At 34.1% G+C, this 26,784-nt stretch overlaps 2 protein-coding genes across 4 annotated transcripts; one reads left to right on the forward strand and one right to left on the reverse strand.

Moving 5' to 3' along the window:
- The first annotated feature begins 10,714 nt into the window (after positions 1-10,714).
- LOC110630517 (telomere repeat-binding factor 2) lies at positions 10,715-16,149 on the forward strand. 3 transcript variants are annotated; one of them, XR_002490395.2, is made up of 8 exons: positions 10,715-10,906; positions 11,623-11,804; positions 12,109-12,323; positions 13,318-13,402; positions 13,810-13,893; positions 14,654-15,033; positions 15,411-15,473; positions 15,820-16,149. XR_002490395.2 is itself a non-coding variant. In XM_021778047.2 (7 exons), exons 2-6 carry the CDS (start codon positions 11,655-11,657, stop codon positions 15,029-15,031), a joined length of 912 nt encoding a protein of 303 aa, XP_021633739.1. In that variant the 5' UTR covers positions 10,715-10,906; positions 11,608-11,654; the 3' UTR covers positions 15,032-15,033; positions 15,820-16,149. The 3 variants fall into 3 exon arrangements, 2 of the variants coding, with proteins under 2 accessions (XP_021633739.1, XP_021633738.1); XM_021778047.2 differs by lacking the exon at positions 15,411-15,473 and having other exon boundaries at positions 11,608-11,804; XM_021778046.2 differs by lacking the exon at positions 15,411-15,473.
- Positions 16,150-20,275: 4,126 nt separating this feature from the next.
- LOC110629510 (50S ribosomal protein L7/L12) lies at positions 20,276-21,054 on the reverse strand. The gene has a single exon (XM_021776515.2). The coding sequence runs from the start codon at positions 20,906-20,908 to the stop codon at positions 20,384-20,386; it is 525 nt and encodes a 174-aa protein (XP_021632207.1). The 5' UTR covers positions 20,909-21,054; the 3' UTR covers positions 20,276-20,383.
- Positions 21,055-26,784: the final 5,730 nt, after the last annotated feature.

Genomic DNA, 26,784 nt, shown 5'->3' on the forward strand with positions numbered 1-26,784 from the left:
GAATGTATAACTGCTACTTAAAATATGGGCTAGTTAATTTTATTTGTTTATTTACCCAGTAATGTACTAATTATTTTTCATTTATCTTATTTTATTTTTAACTAAACATTATTATGCATGATTGTGAAAATTATCTAAAAATTGCATTGTGAAATGAATTATCAGTGTCCTAGAAATGACACTCTCACTAGTCAAGATAAGTCATTCAAAATGACATTCCCATAAAACTTATTGAAGCACTTCTCAAATGTAAACTCAGACCGGAAGTATTAGGACGTAAGATTAGCAAAACTACATACCAGCCAGCCATCAAAGCCCAAAGCGACAGCAAGCTCAGCCAAACGCTCAGCATACTTCAAAGCAGACTCTTCTGTTTCAAGCAATTTATTGCCAATACGCCTCCCTTCATTCCACTCTTAACGCCATGCCAATGCCAAATGTCGTAAGCTTCAGGATTGGACCCACCCTGAACCCACTTGTCATCCCCATAACCTCCTCGCGTATCATAGCAAATAAGGAGTCTACGCCTGTTGGGCGAAGAAAGAATTGAGCCTTTTGCTACAAAGCGGACCCATTTGGTTTCGCAGTGAAGAGAAAATCAAATGGGCAGACCCTTTTCAATACGAGCTCGGATGAATCGGTCCCCTTTGGAGAAATGGTCTTCAAAGACCAATATTTGGAAGTATCCACAAAATCGCCTAAAGATGCTTCACTCTACGGTCTCGGAGAGAACATGCAGCCTCATGGAATCAAATTGTACCCTGGAGATCCATATACTCTGTATACTACTGATATCTCAGCCATTAATCTTAATGCTGATCTGTATGGGTCTCATCCGGTGTACATGGATCTAAGAAATGTGAATGGGTAACCCTCTGCTCACTCGGTTCTTCCTCTGAATAGTAATGGCATGGATGTGTTCTACAGAGGAACTTCGCTCACATACAAGATTATCAGGAGTGTTCTCAACTTGTACTTTTTCGCTGGACCCTCTCCATTAGCTGTCGTCGACCAATACACAGCTTTAATAGGTCGACCTGTTCCTATGCCTTACTGGGCTCTCGATTGTTCGACTTACGGGCTTGACCATGCAAATCCCTCGGTGCTCCTATCAAGCGTCCCTTCGATGCTCCGACCAGCGAAGTTGTTTCCCATGAACAAATTGATCTTGGATTTGATGAATTCCGCGTTGTCGACTTGGCCGACCTCCTCAATCAGGCCGTCGCGCTCCGCTAAATTCAAGTTCGAAAATTGCGCTCTCCTTCAAGCTGGCCAACATCTATAACATCATTCCCCCGACCTGAAACGCGAGTCCGACCTCAAGCCTAGCTCCGACCTCAAACACAAATCTAATTTCGAGCACGGGTCCGACCTCAACGTATTTGTTGAGCTCCTTTCAGTCCTGCTACTCCAACCGACCGACCAATCTATTTCTCCAAATTCACTCAATTCGGCTGACTTGTTAATTTGAATCTTGAGGATAGTCCGGCCATCCGACCTGGAATGCGAGACTGACTTCAAACATAACTTCGACCTCAAGCATACGTCTATCCGATCTCACACGTTCAATCTCGAGCATGAGTCTGTCGACTACTAAGCGCGAGCTGATTTATTCGTGTGGTTCAATCCCCAGCATATCAAGAAATTCATTTGCCACAAACTCAAATGCTTCAATTTCCAAATTTGCCACATTACCCAAGGCAAATTCTAATTCTTTCATCACAGACTCTTTTGAGCATATCTCATCCTCCTTAAAACTGCAATCATGCACCATGAGCTTTGATGCTGTCATTTCCTGCATCACGGGGATGAAGCCTACCCCCCTCTTCAGAACTTGAATGAAAACTCTCATCAATTTTATCTTCTAGTAAAGAAACATTATCAGCCTTAACAACAACTTCCACTGGTTTCTCCATTTGCCAATTGTGTGGTGTTGGCTCCATCATGTCCGCCCATCTGCATTGACAGGCGGCATCATGCCGACCTTGCTTGTTGGAGTTCGGCCAGGCTAGCAATCTTCTTTATTAGCAACTTCTTCACTGGGTCGATATATCTTTGGCAAGTCGAGCTTTTCCCACCTTGCTATCCTAACCCACTGACCTCTCGGTGCACCTAACTACGAGCTCTGCCGAAGTCCTTAATCAAAATTTATGCTCGACAGAGCTTGAGTTTCTTGCTCAAAGCCTTCCATACTCCTCCTCTCTATTTCATAGCAGATCTGCCCGTCTAACTTTTACAACAAATGTACTGTTGATCTCACAGTTTTCAACAAATATATTCATCATCTTCATGTGGATCTCAATGGGTGGATCTGGAAACTTTGAAGATAGTAAAATCTCTTTCGTTTCCCACAGACGGCTCCATTTGATAACTCTCAATCTCCCTGGGCTCCATCTCCGATAGATCTGGTTCTCCCTTGCCCCCTATTATATGGATCTAATTCCTTTTTGGGCTCTCTGATGGGTCTGTCAAATGGGTCTCTCCATGTTCTCTTTGAGGAAAGGACCTGCAAAATAAGGGAAAAGGGGGTCAGGGGTCCACTGGGGATGCCCCGGCGGAGACCCTCCGACACTCAAGTCAGATTTACGAGCTAGAGTAGTGTGGATAAGCAAGAGTTGTAGAGAGAAAATAAAAATGGAGTTAAGGAAGAAGGAGCAGGAGAGAGAGTCTCCCCACTTGAAGGAGAAGACCCTCCAGTATATAGTGCTTTCCTGTCCTTTTCACTCAGGCCCGTACGTACGGGCGTGTCAGGCACCTGCTCCATGCATAACGACCATTTAATGCTCTCCAGAGCGCATGCGGGTAGGGCTGGTAAGTGATTGGGCCTACTCCCTTATGGGGCTTGTGCTCATATCTGATCCGGATCATCCCGGGTTGCCGGCCCAGGCTCGTGAAGTCAAGCCGCCTCTCGAGCGTATGACCTGATGGGCTTTGGACCTATGGCTTTCTTTTGGACCCGACCTTATTCCTGGGCTAGGAAAGATCTGGAGGTTATCATAATTTATTCTAAGTTTTTTATTTTTTATTTATTTTTTATCTTTTATAAAAAGGACTATTGTATAGAAAAAATAGACAACTTTGCATTTAATGATAATTATAATAAAAAATTTAATTTTAAATAACAAAAGTTAAATTTTTAAATTTATTATAATTATAGTTAATTTTTGAATAATTTATTAAATTGAATATAAAAATCTAAAATTTTACTTTTAATTAAAATTATAATTAAAATTTTTAATATTATACTTAAATTTTTAATTTTTTTATAATTATAATTATTCTTAAAATAATTTTGATCAATTTTAAATTAGTGCAAATGTTATAACATGCGTTATTTATTTGCCTTTTAAAATATTTATTTAAATTCATATAATTAATTTTTTAATCTAATTAACTATATATTCTAAAAACATTTAATTTTTATTATTGTAATTCTTAATTTGAAATATGAAATTTCCAATTATATAACTAATTTTTTTGAAAGAACTCTGTCTTTTGTCTAGAGTGTGGGTCTTCCCCTCTTATACTTCCATACGGATATACCTAGATTGCTTTCCTGTGGCAAATCTAGTTGTGAATGTTGAGGGATGTTCTTTAGATCTATTCCTTTCTTGGTTTTATTTTATTTTTTATTGGCAGATTTTAAATTTTATGAAAAATTTATTGATATTCCATTTATATTGGTGTTTGTGTTGGTGCTTTCTTGATTCCTTTCATTATTGTTCCATATACATGGAGATTTCGATTTGATGATACTTCTAGTTTAGGGCGGTGAAAGGTGTAGGATAGTAGCTCACAGAGTTTAGACTTGAAAAAAAGTGATTGGGACATCGAAGAGCATGCCCCCCTCACCGTCACTGATGCTTCCTTTTCGATATGTAAGCATTCCTCTTCTGATTTGATGATGTGTTTCCTTGGATACTTTTGATTTAGATATGGAGATTTCATATTGATGATGCTTCTAGTCCAGGGTGGTGAAGGGTGTAGGACAGTAGCTCGTAGAGTTTAGACTTAAAAAAAGCGATTGGAACATCGAAGGGTGTGCCTCCCTCACCGTCACTAATGCTTCCTTTTCGATCTGTAAGCCTTCCTCTTTTGATTTGATGATGTGCTTCCTTGATACTTTTGATCTAGAGTATTGAGATTTCTTTTTGGTTCTCTCTAAAAGATTCAAATCTCATTTTAGTTCATGTGTTTCGATATATTTTCCTTGTTATTTTTTACTTTAGTTGTGAGATTTTTTATCATAAAGGTCTTTTTTTGAGTTAAATCGAATTGTGTTTTGAGTTTCTTGGATTGATCTATATATATATATATATATATATATATATATATTAGGAATATTTACTATTTAGTTTTAGAGTATTATCATTATTAACAAGTCAATCCCTATATTTTCAAAAATTTATTAAAACGTTCTTATCTTTTATTTTCGTCAACGAAATAGTCATTCTGTCTTCATTAAAAATATATGAAAAATGAGAGATAAAATTTTTTAAAATCCAATTTTTCCATCAAATAAAACTTTTTATTTAGTCCATGAGTATTATTATTATTAACAAGTCAGTTATTATATTTTCTCAAATATATTAAAACATCATTATTTTTCTCATATCTATTAAAACGTTCTTATTTTTTTTCTCCATCAACGATATAGTCCCTTAGTCTTCTCAAAGAAGAAAAAAAAGAACTAAACACAAATTATTTGCTAGCTATAACATATCAATGAATACTCTCAAAATCATTTAAACACAAACACAAATTCAGTTATTGAGTTGCTAGATGCTTCCGCTAAGATGAAGTCGCGGATCGTCCAATAAGGAGCAATAAAATAGTCATGAGAAGTGACGGTCTATAGAGCAGCAGTGAGTAGCGATGGCAAGCAACAACGAGATGCGGCAAAGTAACAACAAGGAGTGATAGTTTGTGTGCAAGTTCGAGGCTGAGGCTGTAATGGTTGTGACGATCTATCATCTGCGTGGGAGTTCGAGATTGTAATAGTTGCAATGACTGATGCGAACGATGTTGCGTGCGATAGACGACCACTTAAAATGAGCGGCATCGATTTGAAGCATGCGAGTTCGAGGTTGTAATAGTTGCAATGACTGATACGAACCATGCTGCGATAGACGACCACTTAAAATGAACAGCGGTGACTGGAAAACGAAGAGAAAGAGGGATGAAGAGGATTTAGAGATTAGAAGGATAAAAGTAATTTTTATAATTGATAATGGTATTTTTAAAAATTATATTTTAATCTCTTTACTTTAACTAAATTTTCAAAGTTGAGGGACTTAAATATTAAATTTTTTTAAAAAAATAAATTTATTAATTATAGGAAAAACTACTTTTTAGTCCTTCAGGTTTAATATAATTAACACTTTTGTCCCTCTATTTTGGCGATCCAACACTTAAGTCCCTCACTTTCTCTTCTATCCAAATTCGTAGTCCTTCCGTCCAAAATAGCCGTTTGGGACACGTGAATTGATAAAATTGACCCTCACTAAAAGTGCCGCTATTTCAAAACCACGAAATCCAAGCCCAATGCACCTTAATCCTCATGTTTGTTATGTCAAATGAATATTGAAACAACGAAACAGATGCAAGCTTTGGAAGCAGTTTTGAAAATCAATCACAGCAAAGAAAGACAAGAAGCGGTGACTGCTGGGATCCAGAACGTTGAGGGGTCATAAAGCTACTCAAAAGAAATCAGTTGCAGTAACAATAACAGTATTATCCTGGGTTATTATCCTCTTCAACCATTAATAATCCTCTGGCAACGGATAATATTATGATTGTTATAGATGTGGCTGTTAACAATTTCAAAAAGGTTATTTCTTTATTGGGTCACACCACAAGAATTGGCCATGCTCAATTTCGTAGAGCCCCCGTGTCTCCTGCTTCTGCTACTCAAGAACGGCCGCATCAACCACAACCACAACCGCAATAGCAATAGCAACAAGTTCAAGATCCAGGACCTACTGTTCTACCTATTAGTTCTCAGACAACAGAGCAAGGCTCTGCCTTTAGAGTTTACCAACCGAGCCCAGTTCATCGGCTTCCTCCCTTACCCCAAAAGACTCCTCTTTTAGTTGCAAAGAATGGGTTTTCAGAAAGGAACAAGATTCAGCCTTCTATCAATTGCTTCATGCCTACTGAGCCAAAGCTTCATGCCTGACCTTGGATCTTGCAAACAGTAGGTAGACCAACTGAAGCAAGGACTAGTGAAGTAAAGACTAGTAGCGGATCTGGATCTGGAACATCGGATCTTTTTCACTCTGATTATGTAACTTGTACTGTGCCTATGAACTCATCCTAAGCTAAGGTAAAAGCGGATTCTTCGACTATGAGATTTATATCGGATTAAACCAATGAATTTGAATGAATAAACTCGACTGACAGAGAAAAACAAGTTCTAGAGGCATCTTCCATTCATATCGATTTGGATTTTTTCGCACCATATTTTGATCTGCCGCTTCTTCGATCCGGAATTCCCAGCAAATCCTTGACTCCTCGAATACAATGAGATTTCACACTTGGCGAATCCTTTACTCTACTTCCTCTTATTAAGACCATAGAATGTTCCTGCAAATTATGACCTTCGCCTGGAATGTGAGCAAATATATCATGCCAAAAGAAAATAGTGAAAATATGGAAATAGTGAAGATATGATAGAGAAAAAAGATGGAAAAGAGAAAGAAAAAAAAAAGAGAATCAACAATGGGCAAAAGGAAATAGAGAGGATATGAAAGAGAAGAAAGATGGAGGGATTTCAGGTCGAGGGGATTTTAACAAGCTCATTAAGGGCATTTTTGAAAAAAATTCTCACCTCTCACCTTTGACTCTTTGACCAAGCGGCTATTTTAGACGAAATGACTATGAATTTGGACGGAAGAGTATAATACCCGGCAAGTCTCCAACGTCGGAATTCTCACTTTCCGACGGAATCTCAATCGGAATTCAGAATCTCGAAGTTGGAACCTTTAGAAGGGAAAATGGGGTTTTCATAAAATGAAAATTTTTGGATCTTTTTGAAAAGGTTTTAAAGGTTTGGCCGTCGAAGGTGGTTTCTCCAGCCACCTATAAAAGGCCTCTAGCCCGAAAATCGAGAGAGTTTTTCTCCATCTTTGGGCAGAGGTAAGCCATTTCTTGTTCTTGATAATTCTTGCTGAATTTTTCTTCAAATCCTTGGAGAATTCACAAGTTTTTTATCTTGTTGTTGAAGATTCGATTTGGAACTTCAATTCTTGGCTTTGGAGACCTTCGGAATGCTTTTTCCCCTCTTCCTTCAAGTGGTTTTTGCTGTGTGTTCCATTTTCTTCAAGAGGTAAGTTGATCATTGCTTCTTCTATGTTTTTTTGAAGTTTTTAAATCAAGTGTTATAAGTTTTGGGGCATGCATGAGTGTTTATCCAATGTTTAAGGTTTATATTAGTTTTGGTTTGAGATGCATCTCTCTTGGGAATCTGTGATGCATGTTGAGTTTAGAGCTAGTTTTGAGGTCCCTATCGTGTGCTAGGTGGTTATGGTAGTTGATAGTTCGTTGCATGCGAGTTTTGAAGAGTTTTGGAGGCTGCATGTATAGGGCAAAATCGGGTTCTGCCTTACTGCAGAACCCAGGTTCGACCGCCGAAGTAAGGTTCGGCCGCCGAACCTGCTTAGGGAGGCAACCTTTTGACCGCCTAACCTGCCTCCGAAGGTTTTAACCTTTGAATTTGTGTAGGGCTTTAGGCCGTCGAACCTACCCCTGAAGGTTTGGCTTTCGGATTTGTAATAGGCTTTAGGCCGCCAAACATGCCCCCAAAAGTTTGGACTTTTGGATTTGTGATGGACCTTCGGCTGTCGAACCTGCCGCCGAAAGTCCCCTGCCCAGCCTTTTGTTATTTGTTTTCTATGTATGTTCTGGTAAGCTTTAGGCGTTTCTTGGGGAGTTGTTTAGAGTTTGTAAAAGTTATGTTTGGTCCCTCATTTGAGTCCATCTGTGTAGAATCGGACTTGTGAGACCATAGAAGCCTGCAGTGAGATAACTACATTAGTTTTAGGCAAGCGTCAGCCAAAGGTGAGTAGAATTGAATTGATCTATTATTTTAAAGGAAATCAAACTTTTTAAGCAAGCTCATGCATCACGAATGCCATGTATATGTAATAGGTTGTTTGCATTAAAATTCACGAATATGATGCATTGTATAATTTACTGTTGTTATAGATGGATGTTGGATGACCCACTAGCCACCGAGTATGGTATGTTATGACGGATATAGAAAGATCAGAGCTGCCCATTCAATGCCCCTGACACTATGTAAGAGAAAGACCAGGGTTGCCCATTCTACGCCCCTGGCATTATGGATATGTTATGATTATAGAAAGATAATATTTGTTGTTGTATTTCATAATAAAGATTATAACCTATTTTTATATAAAAGACGATATCTAAACAAAAAGGAAAATCAAGTCTATGATTATACAATCATTAAGATTAAGCAACTAACCCATCTATCAATATTTATTTCTTATATTAATATATTTACTTCCTATAATCTATAATACTCCCCCTCAAGTTGGAGCATAAATGTTAATCATGCCCAACTTGTTACATATATAATCAACTCGTCCCATACAACTTAGCAGACATCGAATTTGTGAATCCAACTTCTTCCAATAATTGACGTACCCACAAAACTTCACAAACAGTTTTTGCCATAAATCGACATTCAGGTTCAGCACTAAAACGGGAGACCACATTTTCTCAGCTTGGTAAAACGCCTTACACACATTATAAATACGAGAAATATTCCCTTTACTAGAATATAGAAATTCCAAATACTCCATTAATTCTTTAACAAATTCAGAATGATTAATAAGACTAATCACCTTACTGTGAATAGAATTTCGAATCTATGAACAGTATCCGATAAATAGTACTCGTGAGCAGTACCCGATGAACAGTACTCATGAACGGTACCCGATAAATAGTTCCCGTGAACAATACATGATGAACAGAGCCCTAAGTCTCCAAATATTACTCTTTATGGATAACCAAATGAACAGAGCCCTACGACTCCAAATGTTACCCTTTGTAAGTAACTCAAATGAACAGAGCCCTAAGTCTCCAAATATTACCCTTTATGAGTAACCCAAATGAACATAGCCCTAGGTCTCCAAATGTTACCCTTTATGAGTAACCCAAATGAACAGAGCCCTAGGTCTCCAAATGTTACCCTTTTATGGGTAACCCAAATGAACAGAGCCCTAAGTCTCCAAATGTTACCCTTTTATGGGTAACCCAAATGAACAGAGTTCTAAGTCTCCAAATGTTATCCTTTTATGGGTCACCCCAATAAATAAAGCCCTAAGTCTCCAAAAGTTACTCTTTATAGGTAACCCAAATGAATAGTATAAAAAAAAGCCTTCACCCAACACCCAAACAACAAACGAACTGCAAATCTGACAAGAGAGTTGCAAGGCGACTTTGGCATTCTCTTTAGGTGAACGGTGAGAAACAAATATTATCATGACTCTGATACCATATAGAAAGATAATATTTATTATTGTATTTCATAATAAAGATTACAACCTATTTATATATAAAAGACGATATCTAAATAGGAAGGAAAATCAAGTCTATGATTATACAATCCCTAAGATTAAGCAACTAACCCATCTATCAATATTTACTTCTTATATTAATATGTTTACTTCCTATAATCTATAACATTATGATATGTTTAAGAGAAAGTCCTAAGGAGCACCCGTCGTGAGCTGGACACTATTGAAATTTGTAGAGGGGTTACTGGTGACAAATCCATCTTGATGTGAATTGTTTGTGTTGTGACTTATTTCATTCGATCATATATTTATTGAACTGTTTTTATATTCTGCTCACTAGACTCTAGTAGCTTATCCTTTTCCCCTAATCTCAGGTTTGCAGGATCAGAGTTAACTCGGAAAAGTTGGCTGAGTTACTGGTATAGTCCATTGTAATAGTATAGATGTGGACATGTATTGCTTTATGGTTTTAGAATTGTGTTTTGCCCTAGTTTTTATCTTTGAAATCCCTATTTGCATGATCCTTATGTAAAAATTTTAAGTATGAGTTATGTTTGAACTAAGTTTGAGACATGTGATGTTTACCATACTGAAGCATTTGATGAGGGATTTAGTATGAGTTTTATGATTTCAATTTTGCTACATGTACAGGTCGAGTTTTAGTTTATGGAATGTTTATATTTTTGTTATATCGTGTGATCATGTATGAGATTTTATCAGGTGTAACATAATGTATATTAGGCTTGCTATGGATTACGATAATCTTAAGTCGATCTGAACTCTAGCGCTGGTAGCAGTCCGATTCCCGAATCGTTACAAAAGAAAAAGTGGGGGACTTAAGTATTGGGTCACCAAAATAGAGAGAGAAGTGTTAATTATGTTAAATTTCAGGAATTAAAAAATAATTTTCCCTTGATTATAATATATTTAAGGAACGAAAAAGTAATTCTCCCCATATTCAACACCATCTATTAACCATTTTCAAAATACTTATAAAATAAGTTCTTTTATTAATATTTTTTTAAAAAAAACTCAACAATAAACCCGGATAGAAATATTTGAGCCATTTTGGGTGTATTTGGATTTATGTCAACAATATTGGGATTATTTTGCAAATTCAAAAAAAAATTAGGGATCAAAGTGGAAGCATTTATTACATGGTTTCAGAGAAAGAAACACAAGGCATAAGATCATTTTTACATTTCCATTGCACGGCCAAAAATGAAAGTCCGTTCATATATGTGATTTTCACTTTCTTGTCTGCAAATCCAGAAACATAAACACTTTGAGGATGATCCTCATTTGAATTCTTCGCTTCTTTCACATTCCCTTCCAACTTGTCGTTGGTTCCTTTCGATCAGGTACTATCCACACGCCACTACCCAAAACATCACATCAATTTGGTTTTCTAATTGGTTTCTTATTTCCGAAGAAATAATGATCAGATTCTATGTTTTTCAATTTATCAGCTGAATTGATGCATTGCTTGTGTGATCTTGAGTAAAATTTCCTGGATTTTAATTGACTCAGGATTCAGGTCTACCTACACAGCAACAGGAGTTCTTGCCATATTGGGTTTCCTGGTTCTATGTGATAAGTGTTTTTGTTTTGTCTTTCTTATGCGATGTCTGTAGAGCAAAAGCTTGATTGGACCTAATATTGACATAATTTATAAACATCCATTGTTGAAATGGGTATTGAAGGAAAATTTCTGGTGTATCAAGTTGAGCTTAAATACCTTGTTGCTTGATTCCAGCTTATCGGAGTGGTATCGATTTCAATTTGTCACTACAAGAGTAGGCAAATTAATTTTTTTATACAATTTTCTACACTGGTATGCATCCCCAACTGCAATGTTGGAGGAATTTGTTACTGGCTCTAGAGGCTCAACTTGCGGGGCTATTGTTTCACGTTTTTTTATACTCTCTTCTTGTTACATATTTCCTGTTAATTTAAATGCTTGTTTTTGGTTGTGTAATTTGATGGAAGTATGTCCAAAGGTTGAGGTACTATTTAGTGTTTGATCATGTTTATATGGCCGTAGTAGCTGAAAATGTGGCAGAATTCAACTGTGCAGATATTTTCTTTGAGGGCGTTGAACCTCCCTTGATGGGTGCTCCTAAGCAGAAGTGGACAGCAGAAGAAGAGGCAGCTCTTAAAGCTGGGGTGCTTAAGCATGGGACAGGCAAATGGCGGACAATACTTATGGACCCTGAGTTTAGTTCCATCCTGCGTCTAAGGTCAAATGTTGATCTGAAGGTATTTATGATCAACAACTTTAGCATGTGTATTCATGTACATTAAAAGGCACACCTTTTTCTCCTTTTATGTGTTTTGGATTTGGTTCTGTTGACTGCATCCTTAATAATGCAAAAGAAAAAGGGTTAACAGTTTGGTGGCTAAGTGCCTGTCTCAATCCAGAAGCTCAAGGTTCAAATCCCAGCCACAATTCTTTCCTCTTCAAAGTTTGCAAAGTACCAGAAGAATAGCTATTGCTTATGTATTTAGTTTTTGCAGGGTGCTTTATCTAGTATATTAATCATACAGTTTAATTTCTGGACAGGATAAATGGAGAAATATAAATGTAACTGCAATATGGGGGTCCAGGCAGAAGGCTAAGCTTGCCCTTAAAAGGACTCCACAGACCCCTAAACGTGATGATAATACAAAGGCTTTGAGTGTTGTAGTTCAAAGAAATGAAGAAATTGTTGATGCTAAGCCTGTAGCAGTTTCTAGTGGAACACCGAGGAATGTTGGTTCAAAAGAAATACTTGCAAGGTTGCATTTCTTCTGATTTCATGATATTTGTGCGATGTTATTTTACTCAACTTGAATATCTTTTATGGTGGTTTGCAATTTGGATTTTTTTTTTCTAGGAATAATGTCTAATGGTTTATATATCATATATTTGAATAGATGCAGCCAAGTTGTCGTTGTATACATGGACAAGCTGGGGAGTGGATTGGGCTGTGCCTCGCTTGTAAAGGAAAGAATGGTTCAACTTTGTGACTAACAATCCATAAACAGGCTATTATAAATTAAAAGAATCCTCAGCGTGAAATATATTTGTAGATGAAGGTGAATAAAACAACTAAAAAAAAACAGTAGTCTTGTAAACTAGTTTGGTTATGAGACACTCACATTTTTGTGTTCGTATTGGTTGGTCTGAGATATTTCAGTTGTTCTTTTATCTTCATGGCACCGTAATGAGCACATCAATTCCACAAGAAATTTACCCATAAGTCCTCTTACATGAGGTGCTCACAGCTCTTTTAGGCAATTCTTAGGTGCACTGATAGACTGATTCATGAGCTCCATGAATTCAAAAACTGAATTAAAAGCAGCAAAAATGGGTAGCACAAGAATGATTACTTTTGGGAGCATTATATTTGAAACAGATAACTGTTTAGATTCATTAGCACTGTTAATAAAATTCCTTCTACTATAAGGCTGAAAACAGCTCTGTCTGCGAAATGTTATCCGGTTCTTATGACTTATTTGTTTTTCCCTGCCACTTTATCTTTTTCCAATCACTTTAGTGCGCTGATTGCCCTGGTGTCATTGATATGACAACTAGGGAATATAGATCCCGTATCTAATCATTTCAAATTCATTTGTGGTGGAAAACTATGCAAGTGGTTGCATATTTTTTAGGAGAATTTAAAAGTAGAGATTATTGTTTAAATGGTGATAGGTGAAATAGGATAGTTTGCTTGTGTAGAAAATGCCATCCATGACATTGATTTATTGGAACAAACTTTGGTGGTTGTAGGTTGGATAATCTAATATTAGAGGCTATTACAACATTGAAGGAGCCAAGTGGTTCTGACAGGGCTTCAATTGCTTTGTACATAGAGGTACATTCATGCATATCTATTTTAGTTCTAGTTTGGAGAGATTTGTCTGGTTTACTCTGTTGGATGAAATACTAAGGGAAGTGATACTGCATGCTTGCATAACGTGAAGACATTATCATCTTTGCTCTGCTCCCTCTCTCATCTACACTTGCTTGGTCTCTCACAGCCTCCTTTTCTCCCTTCCTAATAATTATCCATGGAAATAATGAAAAGCAGAGTTTTTGTTTTGAATTTAAAATGAACTGTATCCATGAGTAAATAATTGTGTCTGCAGAGCTTAGAAAAATATAAAATAAAATCAATACTGCCATTTCTCCTTTTTTTCTATATGCTAATATATATACATATATATGTATATATATATATATTCAAACTGATTTTGACCTTATAAGCTTTTAAATTTGTAGGAAAAATACTGGGCACCCTCAGATCTCAGGAAGTTATTGGCAGGAAATTTAAAGCTTCTGACTGCAAATGGAAAGTTGGTCAAGGTAATCTTATGCTGCAGGCTGCTCCTTTATCATGGCTTGATCAAAAAAGTTTCCTTTTTGGAAATCAAAGAATAAGTGTCCACAGTAGAAAACACACATATGTACACATTATATATATTGAGAACATCAGTAACATACATCCATAATTCTGCTGACTCTTTTCAATATATACATTGAAAACATCAGTAGTATACATCTATCATTCTGCTGATTCTTTTCGCGTAGTCCTTTGCTTCTTTCTCTATAATTCTGTTGCAATAGACCTATAATAAACTGGGTATAATCTCTAAGCCTTAAATTCTTCAAGCGAACTGATTTCCTAGATATCAACTTTTATCTTCTCTCTTCTGCTGTTTCAACTCTTTCCTTCATAATCACTTTGTTTAGTGTCATCAATCATGAACATTTTCTGACCTTGTGAAGCTAATTAAAATTAGTCCACTGCCTGCAAAGCAACTATTGGTTCCTCTTCTTTTTCCCCCTTGTTTCAATCTAATTTCTAGAAGTCGTACACTTACGGTGCAGCAAAGTGAAATTGTGGTGAAAAATGGTTTTGGAATGTTGTGGATGGGGACATTAAAAATTCAGTTTAAAGAATAATGGCCAGCTGTTGTGGAATCAATAACACATTCATAAGATGGAAAGGACTTTTCATAGTGTTTTTCAGCCCATAAAACTGGAAAATAATGTTAGAAAGAATATGAACATTCAGCGGAACATATAATCTTCTTGTTTCTGTGTGTGTTTTGACAAATGACAGGTAAAGCATAAGTACAGGATTGCACCTAGTTCAGCAGTTTCTGAAGTGAGAAGAAACTCTCCTCACTTGCTTGCAGAGGGAAAGCAGAAGGATTCTCCAAAATCAGAGAAGAGTAACACGAGAATCCTGACTAAATCCCAGGTTGATCAAGAGCTATCAAAGATTAGGGGCATGACTGCCCTAGAGGCTGCTGCAGCTGCAGCAAAGGCAGTTGCAGAGGCAGAAGCTGCAATTGCAGAAGCTGAAGAGGCAGCTAGGGAGGCTGAGGCAGCAGAAGCTGAAGCAGAAGCAGCACAAGTTTTTGCCAAAGCTGCGGTGAAGGCATTCAAGTATAGGACTCGCCATCTATTAAATGCTGTTCTCAGCAACTCTTCCTAAAGGTATATTTTACCATAAGCTGCAAATAAATATTCTAGTTAGGAAATATTTTCCTTGTTTTTACTTTATATGTGAGCCCCACAAAATGAAAAATTCTGGTGGCCAGAGTTTTGAAATTTTTTTATCATTTTCCCGGGTTATGTTTTATTTTCTATCTTCTATTTTTTATTTTTTAAATTTTTTTCAAAGAATATATGCTGAACTTCATTAAATTTTATCCAGCAATCAGGAAAATTCAATTCGGTCCTAGTTTGAGTCTGGCAAATCCAATATTTTTCACCATACATGTGAAATATTGAACGATTTGAGTTTTATGAAGAACAGAATATTCTTGTTCCTAGAATAATTTCTATTGTCTCCCCTGGTTTCAACTTTTCAGGTTTAGCCAGTAATTTGGTATAGTCTATAACAGCTTAGCCAATTTTCTCCTCTCATAAATATGGTATTCATTTTTATCTTTTTTCTTTTCGTCCTTTTATTTTTATTTTCTTGGATATTTTATGAAACTGTCCTTGAGGCATGTCAAAATACACAAGTTGTCCCTAATTTTGATTTTGTTAGCAAATTTTCTCCCCGGCTTTCATGGTGATCAGTTCTCTCTCTCTCTCTCCCCTAGCTTTCTCCACCATTACTGCACAACAATGACACTTCCTTCCATTGAACAGTACAAATCCATAAAATCAAATACTTCCTCCCCACAACAAATTGAAATCATGACTGATAACAAAGAGAAAGAACCATTACCTGTGTTCCTTGTTGCTGTTAATCCCCCCTTGTATCTTTTGCAGTGACTTGAGTTCTTCAAGTGGATGTGGGCATGAGAACATGCTTCGGATTTTTCAGGTGCAGCAGTATAAATCCCCTATTTTGTATATAACTGTAAATGTGGATAGTCTTATAAAATCTCGCAAATGCAATATTAAACTATGAAGACATGTTCTTTGGTTGGAAATATATAGTTTTTTTCTGTTTTTTTATTCAAAACTTTATAATGAGGCAAAGAGTAGATAATCAGAAATAGAACACGAGATTGGCTATTATATGCATGTATTTTTAATGGTTAGTCAATCCAGTGGAAGAGTGATTTACGTTGAATGCATTTATCTCTTTTCTCTCCATGCATATGTGCATACTTGTTCATATGCATGCTCAGTGCTTAGCCATGCACACGTGTGTGTGTGTATATATAACCTTTAAAAAGATTTGCAATCGTCTTTGAAGGGTTTTCATATTTTGGAACGCATTAAATAATTGCTTCATTTATCCGAAATTATCCATTTTATAATTCAATTCAATTCTTAAGAAAAAAACATGCAATTGTATGAGAATGATGTCAAACTAAATGGGTTGAAACATAATAGAATATTAGATTAATATCAAACTAAGTGGATTGAAATAATTTTTACATGATTAGATTAAAATTTATACTACTTAAGGCAAGTAAACAAGATAATATTCATGTAATTAAGCAAAGAATTTTAATCATTTTGTTCAATTTATAAATTACAAGCCAATTTTGTTGAAGCTTTACTTTTAGTTCTTCAAAAACTTCTCACTCCATTCTGTCTCCTTCAACCCTTTTGTGTCTTCTCATTTGTTTCTTGGACAGGCATTTGTTTGTTTATTTGCCTACCCACTTCATATTTATTTTTGGAGCTTATTGGACTTTTTTTTTTTGCCAAAAGATAAAAATGAGTGCATTAAGAAGGATTAAACCTTTGATAAAGTACAATTGACTTACAAGATTCCTGGCAAAAGAAGGGAAGTGAAGATTTTCTGTGCCAGATTATGAGCAACACTATTACATGAATGTTTTACAAATAGAACATCAATAGAATTTTTTATCCTTTATGTTAGTTTCACATGCAACCCTTTTTTTTTTCAACTGAATTTGCATTCCAAGGCTTAGAGAGCAAGAGATAAGCCTAGAAAGCCCAATTAAACCCATTACGGAATCAACCCATTACAAATCAAACCAATTGAAATAAACCAGCTCAACCTAAAAACCCTAGGATGAGAACGACTATAGCCAATGTGATGCGGAACAGAGAGAGTAGCAATGAAGAGCTCCCAGCTTTTCAATCACTTTTAGCCTAATGAGAAGCCAATCGACAGATCAAAAGGTCAATAACGTGTACATATAAAGTCTAAAAGGTCATTTGACTCCACTACCTCGCCATTGTGTATGCTCGAGTTCAAAGGAAAAAGGAAATCCTTTGCCCCTTATATATAGATTTTGATTCACAAACAATAAATGCCAACGGGTTTAAGTTTAATAATAATAAAATCCTCTTAAGCATGTAAAATTTCAATAAACTTAATTAAATAATTATATTGGATTAATTTAAATATTTTACTCAATTTATATAGTTCTATGTTGATTTTTGTTGATTAACCAAATAAATAACCATTTTATATTCAATTATACATCTTAAATTTTAATTCTATCTTTTTTTAAAAATTTTTATGTTTAGTTTAAATATAATATTAAGTAGACCTTTTTTATCTCTATTATTATTAGAAATGTAATATCTCAATTCAATTTTTTTTATTTTTTAATTTTTAAAAAATTAAAAATTAATCATATTTTTATATCTACAGTATTTTTTATAGATATATTATTTTATTTTTCTGTAATTATTTTAGGTGAAATAATTTTTTAATTTCTATAAAATTAAAATTAATCATAAATTAATATGTATAAATTATTTTAATTTTTAATTCATGTAAAATTTAAAAATAACCACGTTTTTTAAAGAGTTAAAATAATATGTAAAATATATTTTATTTTTTAATTTATATAAAACTAAATTAGTCATATTTCTAAAAATAATTAAAATAATATACAGAAATTATTTAATTTTTTATTTTAATTTTTTAATTTCTGAAAAATTAAAATTAAAGTTATAATTTTTATTTTAAAATTAAGTTTTTTTTTAGTTTACAAAATTTAAAAGTATATAATTTATAAAATTAATTAAATATTTATTGTGAAATGTAATGATTTTATTTTTATTTAATTTTTTATAATACTTTTTAATTTACGTTTTTCAATTTATTTTTATTATATTAATAAATTTACAGTTGAGATCGAATGATTTTTTATTGTATTTTATACCATTAATTAATTAGTTAGTTTTAATAATTAATAGAGTATGGTTGCTTTCAAAAAAAAAATTAATAGAGTATGGTGCTAATAAATGGTTTGAATGGTTAATTATTAGTTAACTAATAAAAAAAATATATGATTTGCATTGAATTTAATTATAAAATTAATTAATTATATTTTATAATAAAAAAATAGTTTAAATTTAAATTTGATCCAAACTAACTATTGAATAATGGAGTTTATTTTAAATTATTTTTATATTTTTTAATTAATGCATTTAAAAAAAATATTTTAATAACAGTTTTCACATAAACACTAACACCAATTTCATTGTTATAGTTCAGAGGTAAACCACAATTTCATTATCGTCCGTTCGTGGAAATGAAGCCTTTCAAGCTGAAAAAACATCATAGCTGGGAGATTCCTTATCAAAAACGATTTATGCACGTCTCTCAAGAACTGTGGTTTTAAAATGAGATGAATACAAAATATGCAAGCAAGAATTGGCTAACAATGCCCAATGCTTCTTTCCATGAGAAAAAAATGTCAACTTTTCTTATTTTTATTTATATTCGCCTTCAAACCATTAATAGGATCAAATAAAATTTAATAAGTTAAGAATAACGTAGCTCATATTCTAAAATTATGATCCAATGATAATTTTATTTAAAGATAAATTTAAATTCAAAAATAAAATTTGATATTTTTAAATAATAGTAAAATATATGAAATTACATTATATATACTTCCATTAAGTTATGAATAATCAGAAATTTTATTTTTTTATCAAAAAAATTTGTGTTTAGCTTGATTATTATTTATAAAAGAACTAAAAACATATCTTCTTTTTAAGAGAAAGAAAATGAACATTCATTCAACCTTTTCAATTTTGCCTTTAGATTTCAAGGATAGAGGCTGCAGTCCCTAAAATGGATAGTAACTGATGCAATTGATTGTTGATACTTTATCATCTCAAGGAAATTCTACAAAAACTTTGTTTCTAATAAAGTAAATTCTACTTTGTAAAAAACCACCATAGGAGTAACTAGTAACAACTCATTTTAGTGATAAAATCAATACAAATAATTGAATAAAAAAAAAGATAAACACTAAAAAAACCCTACCATTTTTAAATTTTTACAATTGCATCCTATCTTTTTTTTTAACCAATTAAACCCCACTTTTCTTATGGTGCCATTTATACCGTACATCAACCTCCCTTCTTAAATGACTAACAAAACAACCATGTGTCATATGACTAAAAAAACAACCATGTAGAATGACACTAAGACTGACCATGTTAGAGCTTGTAACTCCATTGTAACCTCTAAATGATACTTCAAAGCAGTTACCAACAGTAAAATTCACAATGCACAGTTCAAAACGGTTAACTACGTGTCATTCTACTTACCTTACTAATTTCAAATGATCACATGCCGTGAAGGGTGAACAAGCATTTTAGGCTGAAACAACTGTTTGCTCTTCAAAACTAGCAAAACTTATACCATGAAAGAATGCGTTTGCATCCATAACCATAAGCATTATGGTAAGAAATACAGCAATCATCACAAACCCAGGAAAAAATGAAATTATGCACGGTTCAATCCGTTATACAATGAATCCCGGTATCAATTTGGAGAAAGATAAAGAAAGGAGAATTCCCTCGGTCAGAAGTTACAAAAATTTTATTCTAATGGCATAAACATATGGTGAAGCCTCTAAGGATTAATAAAAACTCTAGAATAAGACCAGAATTTGAATCCTTAATATTCACCCTGACATTGTCATTTATCACAAACACTAAAAGGATAATGTTTTCGTTGCACCTAGCTAGGCTAAAGCTTCTAAGGATTAACAAAGACATAAACATAGTTTAACAATTCTACATGCCAAAATAAACTCATAGTCTCTAACAACAAGCTGTAAGAAGTTCAAGATGATCTAATTTCAAAAGGAATAGCATCTCTCTTGCATGAACAACTAGCCCCTTGAATTCATACAGGAATGCTTTTCATTGTTAGTCAATATCAAAGCTCAAAGCTAAAAATGGAGCATATAATCACCTCAAACTTAACAATCTGAGCAGCAGAAAAAAAAATCCAGGAAAAACACTAATACCAACTTGCCAAGTTAGAGCTCCAATAATGATTTCCATTTATCAATTATGCTAAAGATTGTAGTATTCTACACCAGAACAAAAATTACAGACAACCAAAGAGAAAAAAAAAAGAAGGGAAAATATTTCATTCCAGTACCACAGTGGCCCCCAATTCTTTAAGCTTCTCAAGAATGGGATTGGCCTCCTCTTTAGTGACGCCTTTCTTCAAAACCACAGGCACTTTCTCCACCAAATCCTTAGCCTCCTTTAAACCCAAATCTGTAAAGGTCCTAACTTCTTTTATAATCTTGATCTTCGCCGCAGCATCGAACTTCTCCAGTTTAATGTCGAAAGCCGTCTTCTCAGCTGCGGGCTTGGCATCCGCCGGCGCGGATCCAGGGGCAGCCGGCCCTGATAAACCGGCTCCAGAGAGAGCGGGGCCATAACGATGGAGGCCCATTTTGTGGCGGAATAGAATCGCATAGTCGTGCCTCTCAAGCTTAGTGAGATCAAGGAGCTCGTCGGCAATGCGCTCAAGTTTCTGGGTTCGAGTCTCGGAGGCGGTGGAGGTTGCAGAAGCAGTGCAGAGGGATCGTGAGAAGGGTTTTGGAGTGATGGTGAAGAGTCTGATTAGGGATTTGGAGCTCATTTTAGGGGTTATGGAGTGCATTGCTATGGAGACTTTTTGAGGGTTTATAGTATTGGGTCAGCAAAATAGAGATTTTGGAGTTGTGTAGTGAGAACAGGGAAGCTTAGCTAGGGTTCTTAGACCTGCGCATTTTGCTCTTCATTTTTGGAAATAAAGTTTAATAGAAAAAGAATCAACCAAAATGCTTTTATTTTTAAAAAGCAAAATTACCATTCAGTCCTTATATTATATTAAAACTAATTATTTAGTCATTATATTTAAAAAAACACACGAAATAATAATCCATATCGTTTTAAACATATTAACTATTTAAACTTTCCATTAATTTAAGCTGATAGTATAATGGAAATGACTAAAATATTTTATTTTCTATTATTATATATAATTTAAAAAATTATTTAATTCATGTAATTTAAAAATAACATATAACTTGTCAATTTAACATTAACAATGTGAAAATATAAAATTATTTAATGAATTTTTTAAAATAAAAAATTAAATAATTAATTTTATTAAATTATAATGATTAAATAATAATTTTTTTAAACAACTGAAATGCTTAATAATTAACAAATATTACTACTTTTAACTAGTACTTTTTAATTATTTTCATAATTTTAGTTTATTATAGGACTATTAAATAAAAAATTTAAATATTTATATTAATTTATATTTATATATAAAATTTTAGATTTTAAAAATAAAGCATGATTAAATTAAATTTAAAAAGTTAATAGTAAATTATAATATAATCCTTAAAATTTTTTTATTAATAAAATAATCCTTACAACACATATTTTTATTTCAATAAGGGAAAATTATTTCTTAGTCCCTGAGGTTTAACGTAATTAACACTTTTGTCCCTCTATTTTGGCGACCCAACACTTGAGTCCCTCACTTTTTTTTCCGTCCAAATTCGTAGTCCTTCCGTCCATTTAAACCGTTTGGTCAAAGAGTCAAAGGTGAGAGGTGATAATTTTTTTCAAAAATACCCTTCTCTCAATGTGAAATTCCTATTTTTTTCTCTTTCATGCTTTCTCCAGTTGCAGAAGAAGAAGAAGAAGAAGAAGAAGAAGAAGAAGAAGAAGAAGAAGAAGAAGAAGTTGCAGAAAAGGTAGGAAGAAGAAGAAGAAAGAAGAAAAAGAAGAAGTTACAAAAAGGGTAGGAAGAAGAAGAGGAAGAAGAAGAAAGAAGTTGCAAAAAGGTTAGGAAGAAGAAGAAGAAGAAAGAAGAAGAAGAAGAAGAAGAAGAAGTTGCAGAAAGGGTAAGAAGAAGAAGAAGAAGAGGCATTTGGGTTTGGATTTTGTGATTTTGAAATAGCGGGATTTTTAGTGAGGGTTAATTTTGTCAATTCACGTGTTCCAAACGGCTATTTTTGACGGAAGGACTACGAATTTGGACAGAAAAGAAAGTGAGGGACTTAAGTGTTGGGTCGCCAAAATAGAGGGACAAAAGTGTTAATTACGTTAAACTTCAGGGACTAAAAAGTAATTTTCCCTTTCAATAATGTTCTTTTTTATTAATCCTATTATTTACTTTTATTCTTATATATATATATATATATATATATATATAGAGTAAATTAATAAAAATTTAAAATGTTTAAAAAAAATTTCATAAAGTAAAACATATAATTTCTCATTTTATTTAATATCGTTGATATGAAGTACAATTTTTTTATTTAATGGGCCAATAAATTAATATACATCACATTGAGATTTAATGAAGTTGTGTTGCATTTTGAATGTAAGAAAAGAAAGGAGAGCTAGTTATATGCACCGTTTCATTAGATAGTTTGCTTCTTAGTTTTATAGGCGAGAAAAGTTTGTTGTTTTTTGTTTGCTCTTCCACGTGATAGTATGCTCTATTCCTGTGTATAAATACCCTCACAATGATTGAATAAAATTCATTCGATTTGTTAATTGCACATTGTATTAGAGTCTCGCTTTTTGGTTTGTGAGACGGTTATTTTCATTTTTTGAGAATTCTTGTTTTTTTTTTCCTCTAAAAAGCAACAATCGCGGAAGCAAGTTCTAGCACAACTGAAGAAGGAAGGAATCCACAAAGTGTAAAAAATCATATGGAAATGGATTTAGATCTAATGTTGCCACAAAACTCTGATAATCTAGGCTTGAGAGATAAGGATAAACTAGGCTTCATCAATAGTAGTGTTAAGGTGCCTACTATTGGTACATTTGAGCATGAGAAGTAGATGAGAGCCGATAGTATGATGAGCTCATGGATCTTGAATTCTATTTTAAAAGAGCTAGTAGAGGCCTTTCTCAATGCAAATACTACTAAGGATCTGTGGTTTGAATTGAATGAGAGATTTGGAGAGAGTAATGAATCACTGGTATATCAATTAAAAAGACAAATAAATAGTTTTACTCAATGCACTGTGTGACAGTAGATGTGTATTTCACTAAATTGAAGAAGCTTTGGGATAAACTTGGAGCATTGAATCCTATGATTGTGTGTAATTATGAGGTTTCTAAAATGTACTTAGAGAGGGAGAATGAAGACAAACTCATGCAGTTTTTGCTAAGATTCAGTGATCAATATGAGCATATTAAGAACTAAATCTTGATTTTTGATCCATTGCCTTAAGTAAATAAGGCTTATTCAATGGTGTTGGGGGTGGAGAAAAAAAGAGAGCTTAACATTGTTATATAATTAATGGAATTTAATGCTTCCACCATGATGGTGAAGGGACAAACCTTTAAGAAGGAAGGAAATAGGGAGAATAAGGCTAGTAAAATTATTTTCAAGAAGAGAGACTATGAAGGAAGGAAATAAGGTATTGTGATTTTTGCAAACTCTTAGGACATATTAGAGATACGTATTTCAAGATTAATGGTTATCCTGACTGATATAAAGAACTTGAGCAGAAAAAATCTAACTCTAATGGCAAGAATCAAGCATTTGCAGTTACAAAAAACAATAAATGGGTATCAAATATGGGCACCATTCTTATTGAGTGGACAACAAGCATAACATCAATAATCTAATAAGAGATCTCTAACTACATGAAAGGAAAGGCAATGGAGTATGGAGGCATGGATTTCTCAAAGTTTGCAGGTAACTCTATTCATTCTATTAGTGTTTTACAAATAGGCACTTGGTTTGCAGGTGCAACAAGTTACATGTATTACAACTTAGATTTGTTTGATAAACCAATAAAGAAAGATTTTTGTCAACCTATTATGTTACCTAATGAATCTCAAAGCAAGTCATGCATTCAGGAACTATTTCTTTATCTCCAACTTTAAAATTGCATGATATACTATATATTCCAAACTTCAAGCATAACTTACTTTTAGTAAGCAAATTGGGTCAATGTTCAAATGTGGTTGTTCAATTTAATAGTAATCATTGCACTCTGCAGGATTAATGAAGTAAAGTAGTGTTAGCAGTAGGCAGGCTACAAAATGGACTCTATCTTCTTAATAAAGATTCTTTTAATACTATGATTCAACTTAGAAGTTTTCTAGCAGATGCAAATAATGTGTCTTCCTCTATTCAAGGCATTTCGACAGAGGTGTGGCATCAAAGATGGGCCAGCTGTTTAAATAGAAGTTGTCATACATTACCTCTATACCTAATAATGTACTTCGCAACACATTTTATTATATTTATTCTTTGTCTAAGCTGCAGAGGTAGCCCTTTCTTAAAAGTGCAATTAATTTTGTAAGGATCATTGAGTTGTTAAACATGGATTTATGGAGACCATTTAAATGTGTTTATCTAACAAGAACTCATTACTTTCTCACAATTGTTGATGAATATAGTAGGAGTACTTAGACATATTTGCTCCTAAATAAACTGGTTGTTGCTTCCGTTGTGATCAATTTCATAGTTATGATAGAAATCAGTTTTAGTCTAAAGTGCAGAAGAGTAGAACTAATAATGGAGGTGAATTCCTTAATTCATGTTTGAACAAATACTTTCATGGCAAGGGTAGTTTGCATCAAAAGGCATGTGCTTACACTCCACAATATAATGGAGTAGCAGAAAGGAAATATAAGCACCTTTTGGAGGTTGCCAGGGTTTTATTATTTCAAGCACACTTGCCTAAAGCTTTTTAAAAAGACTGTGTTTTAACAATCACTTATTTGATCAATAAAATGTATACTCCAGTGCTCAATCAGAAATCTTCTTATAAGGTTTTGCATAATAAAATGTCTTATTATAGTAACTTGAGAACCTTTGGATGTCTATACTTTGCTAACAATATAGAATTTCATAGAGACAAATTTGATGTGAGGGGTGTGAAGTGTTTGGTTCTAGGTTATGCAATGGGTTACAAAGCTTACAAAGTTATGGATCTAGCAACTTGCAAAGTGTTTGTCTCTAGGGATGTACAATTTCACGAGAATATCTTTTCCTACCTAAACTACACCTCTTCAGCTCCTTCCATATCATTACCTCTTGTTATTGAGTCTGATAATGATAACATTGACTCATTTCCTACTGAGCCTATTGTCTCTTCACCCTCCAGTTTGTCATCACCCTCCTTAACCATGTCTCTTTCATATCTCTCATCTTCATCTTCTTCACCCAAAACTTTTCCACCTACCACATGCTCCTTCAGTTCCTATTAGGAGGAGTAGCAAAATTTATACTCAACTTTCTTGACTCCAAGACTTTGTCTCTTCTGTTTAAGACCTGTCTTTTTAGCCATTTGAGTTTAGTACTTCTCGTTTGTCTTTTATTGCCAATGTATCTACTACTCAAGGACCAAAATCTTTTAAGATTACTCAATTAGATCCTAGATGTGTAGCAGCAATGCAAACTAAACTTGAAGCTCTAGAATTGAATAAACCATGGATCATTACTGATTTGCCACCTGGGAAGAAGGTTATTACTTCTAAATGGGTATATAAGCTCAAGTATAGGGTTGATCGACAATAGACAAATTTAAAGCAACACTTGTGGCAAAAGGATATAATCAAGTGGCTGGTATTAATTACATTGATGATTTCTCTCCAGTTGCAAAATTAGTAATTGTTAGAGTGTTCTTGTTGTGGCTACTGCCTTTACTTGGCCAATCCACCTAGTTGATATCAATAATGCATTCCTACATAATTTCATAGAAAATTATTTACATATGATACCTTCAGAAGGTTATGATAAAGCTCCCAAAGGGAAGATTTGCAAATTGGTTAGGTCTCTCTATGGCTTGAAGTAAGCTAGTAGACAATGGAACAAAGAGCTTACAACAAAAATGATTGCTTATGGATTTGTTCAATCTTCTTTTGATTATTGTTTATTTACCGAAGACTCAAGTGATTCCTTTATTATCTTTATAGTATATATCGATGATGTATTAAGTACTAGTCCTATTAAATTGAAGATTATGGCTATCAAAAGATTCGTTGATGACAATTTTACCATTAAGAACTCTGGCAAATATTTTTTTAGTTTGCAATTAGCAAGATCTTCCCAAGGCATGTTCATTAACGAAATAAAGTGATGTTCTGATATCCAATAGAGGGTAGGCTCAAGGTGTATTTTGGTAAGTTTGGTCTGGTTAGCTCATGCACTCCTTTTATTTTTTTTCCTTTTATCCTTTAGTAACGTATAACTGTTGTATTGCGCTTGTACATCTTGTCATTGTCATGCAGGATTGTACGTATGGACATATTGTGTCCTTTACCACCGTCAAGTGGCCATTTAATTCCCTTCGGCACCATGTGGACATGATTCTGGATGTTTAGGGATCTGCTGCCCTGCGGATTTATCAAGTCGATTGGGTTGGACCTCCTTCACTTAGACTTGAACCCTGCCCCTTTGTCCGAGCAAGACTTGGGCTACATACCGGAGGACAGACCTATATATTAGGTTTTGATGGGATTACGGCCTGACCTTCTAGCGTGGACTCAATCATAATCTGAGTG

This window comes from Manihot esculenta, chromosome 13 (genome assembly GCF_001659605.2).
Source record: "Manihot esculenta cultivar AM560-2 chromosome 13, M.esculenta_v8, whole genome shotgun sequence".
Classification (NCBI taxonomy): Eukaryota; Viridiplantae; Streptophyta; class Magnoliopsida; order Malpighiales; family Euphorbiaceae; genus Manihot; species Manihot esculenta.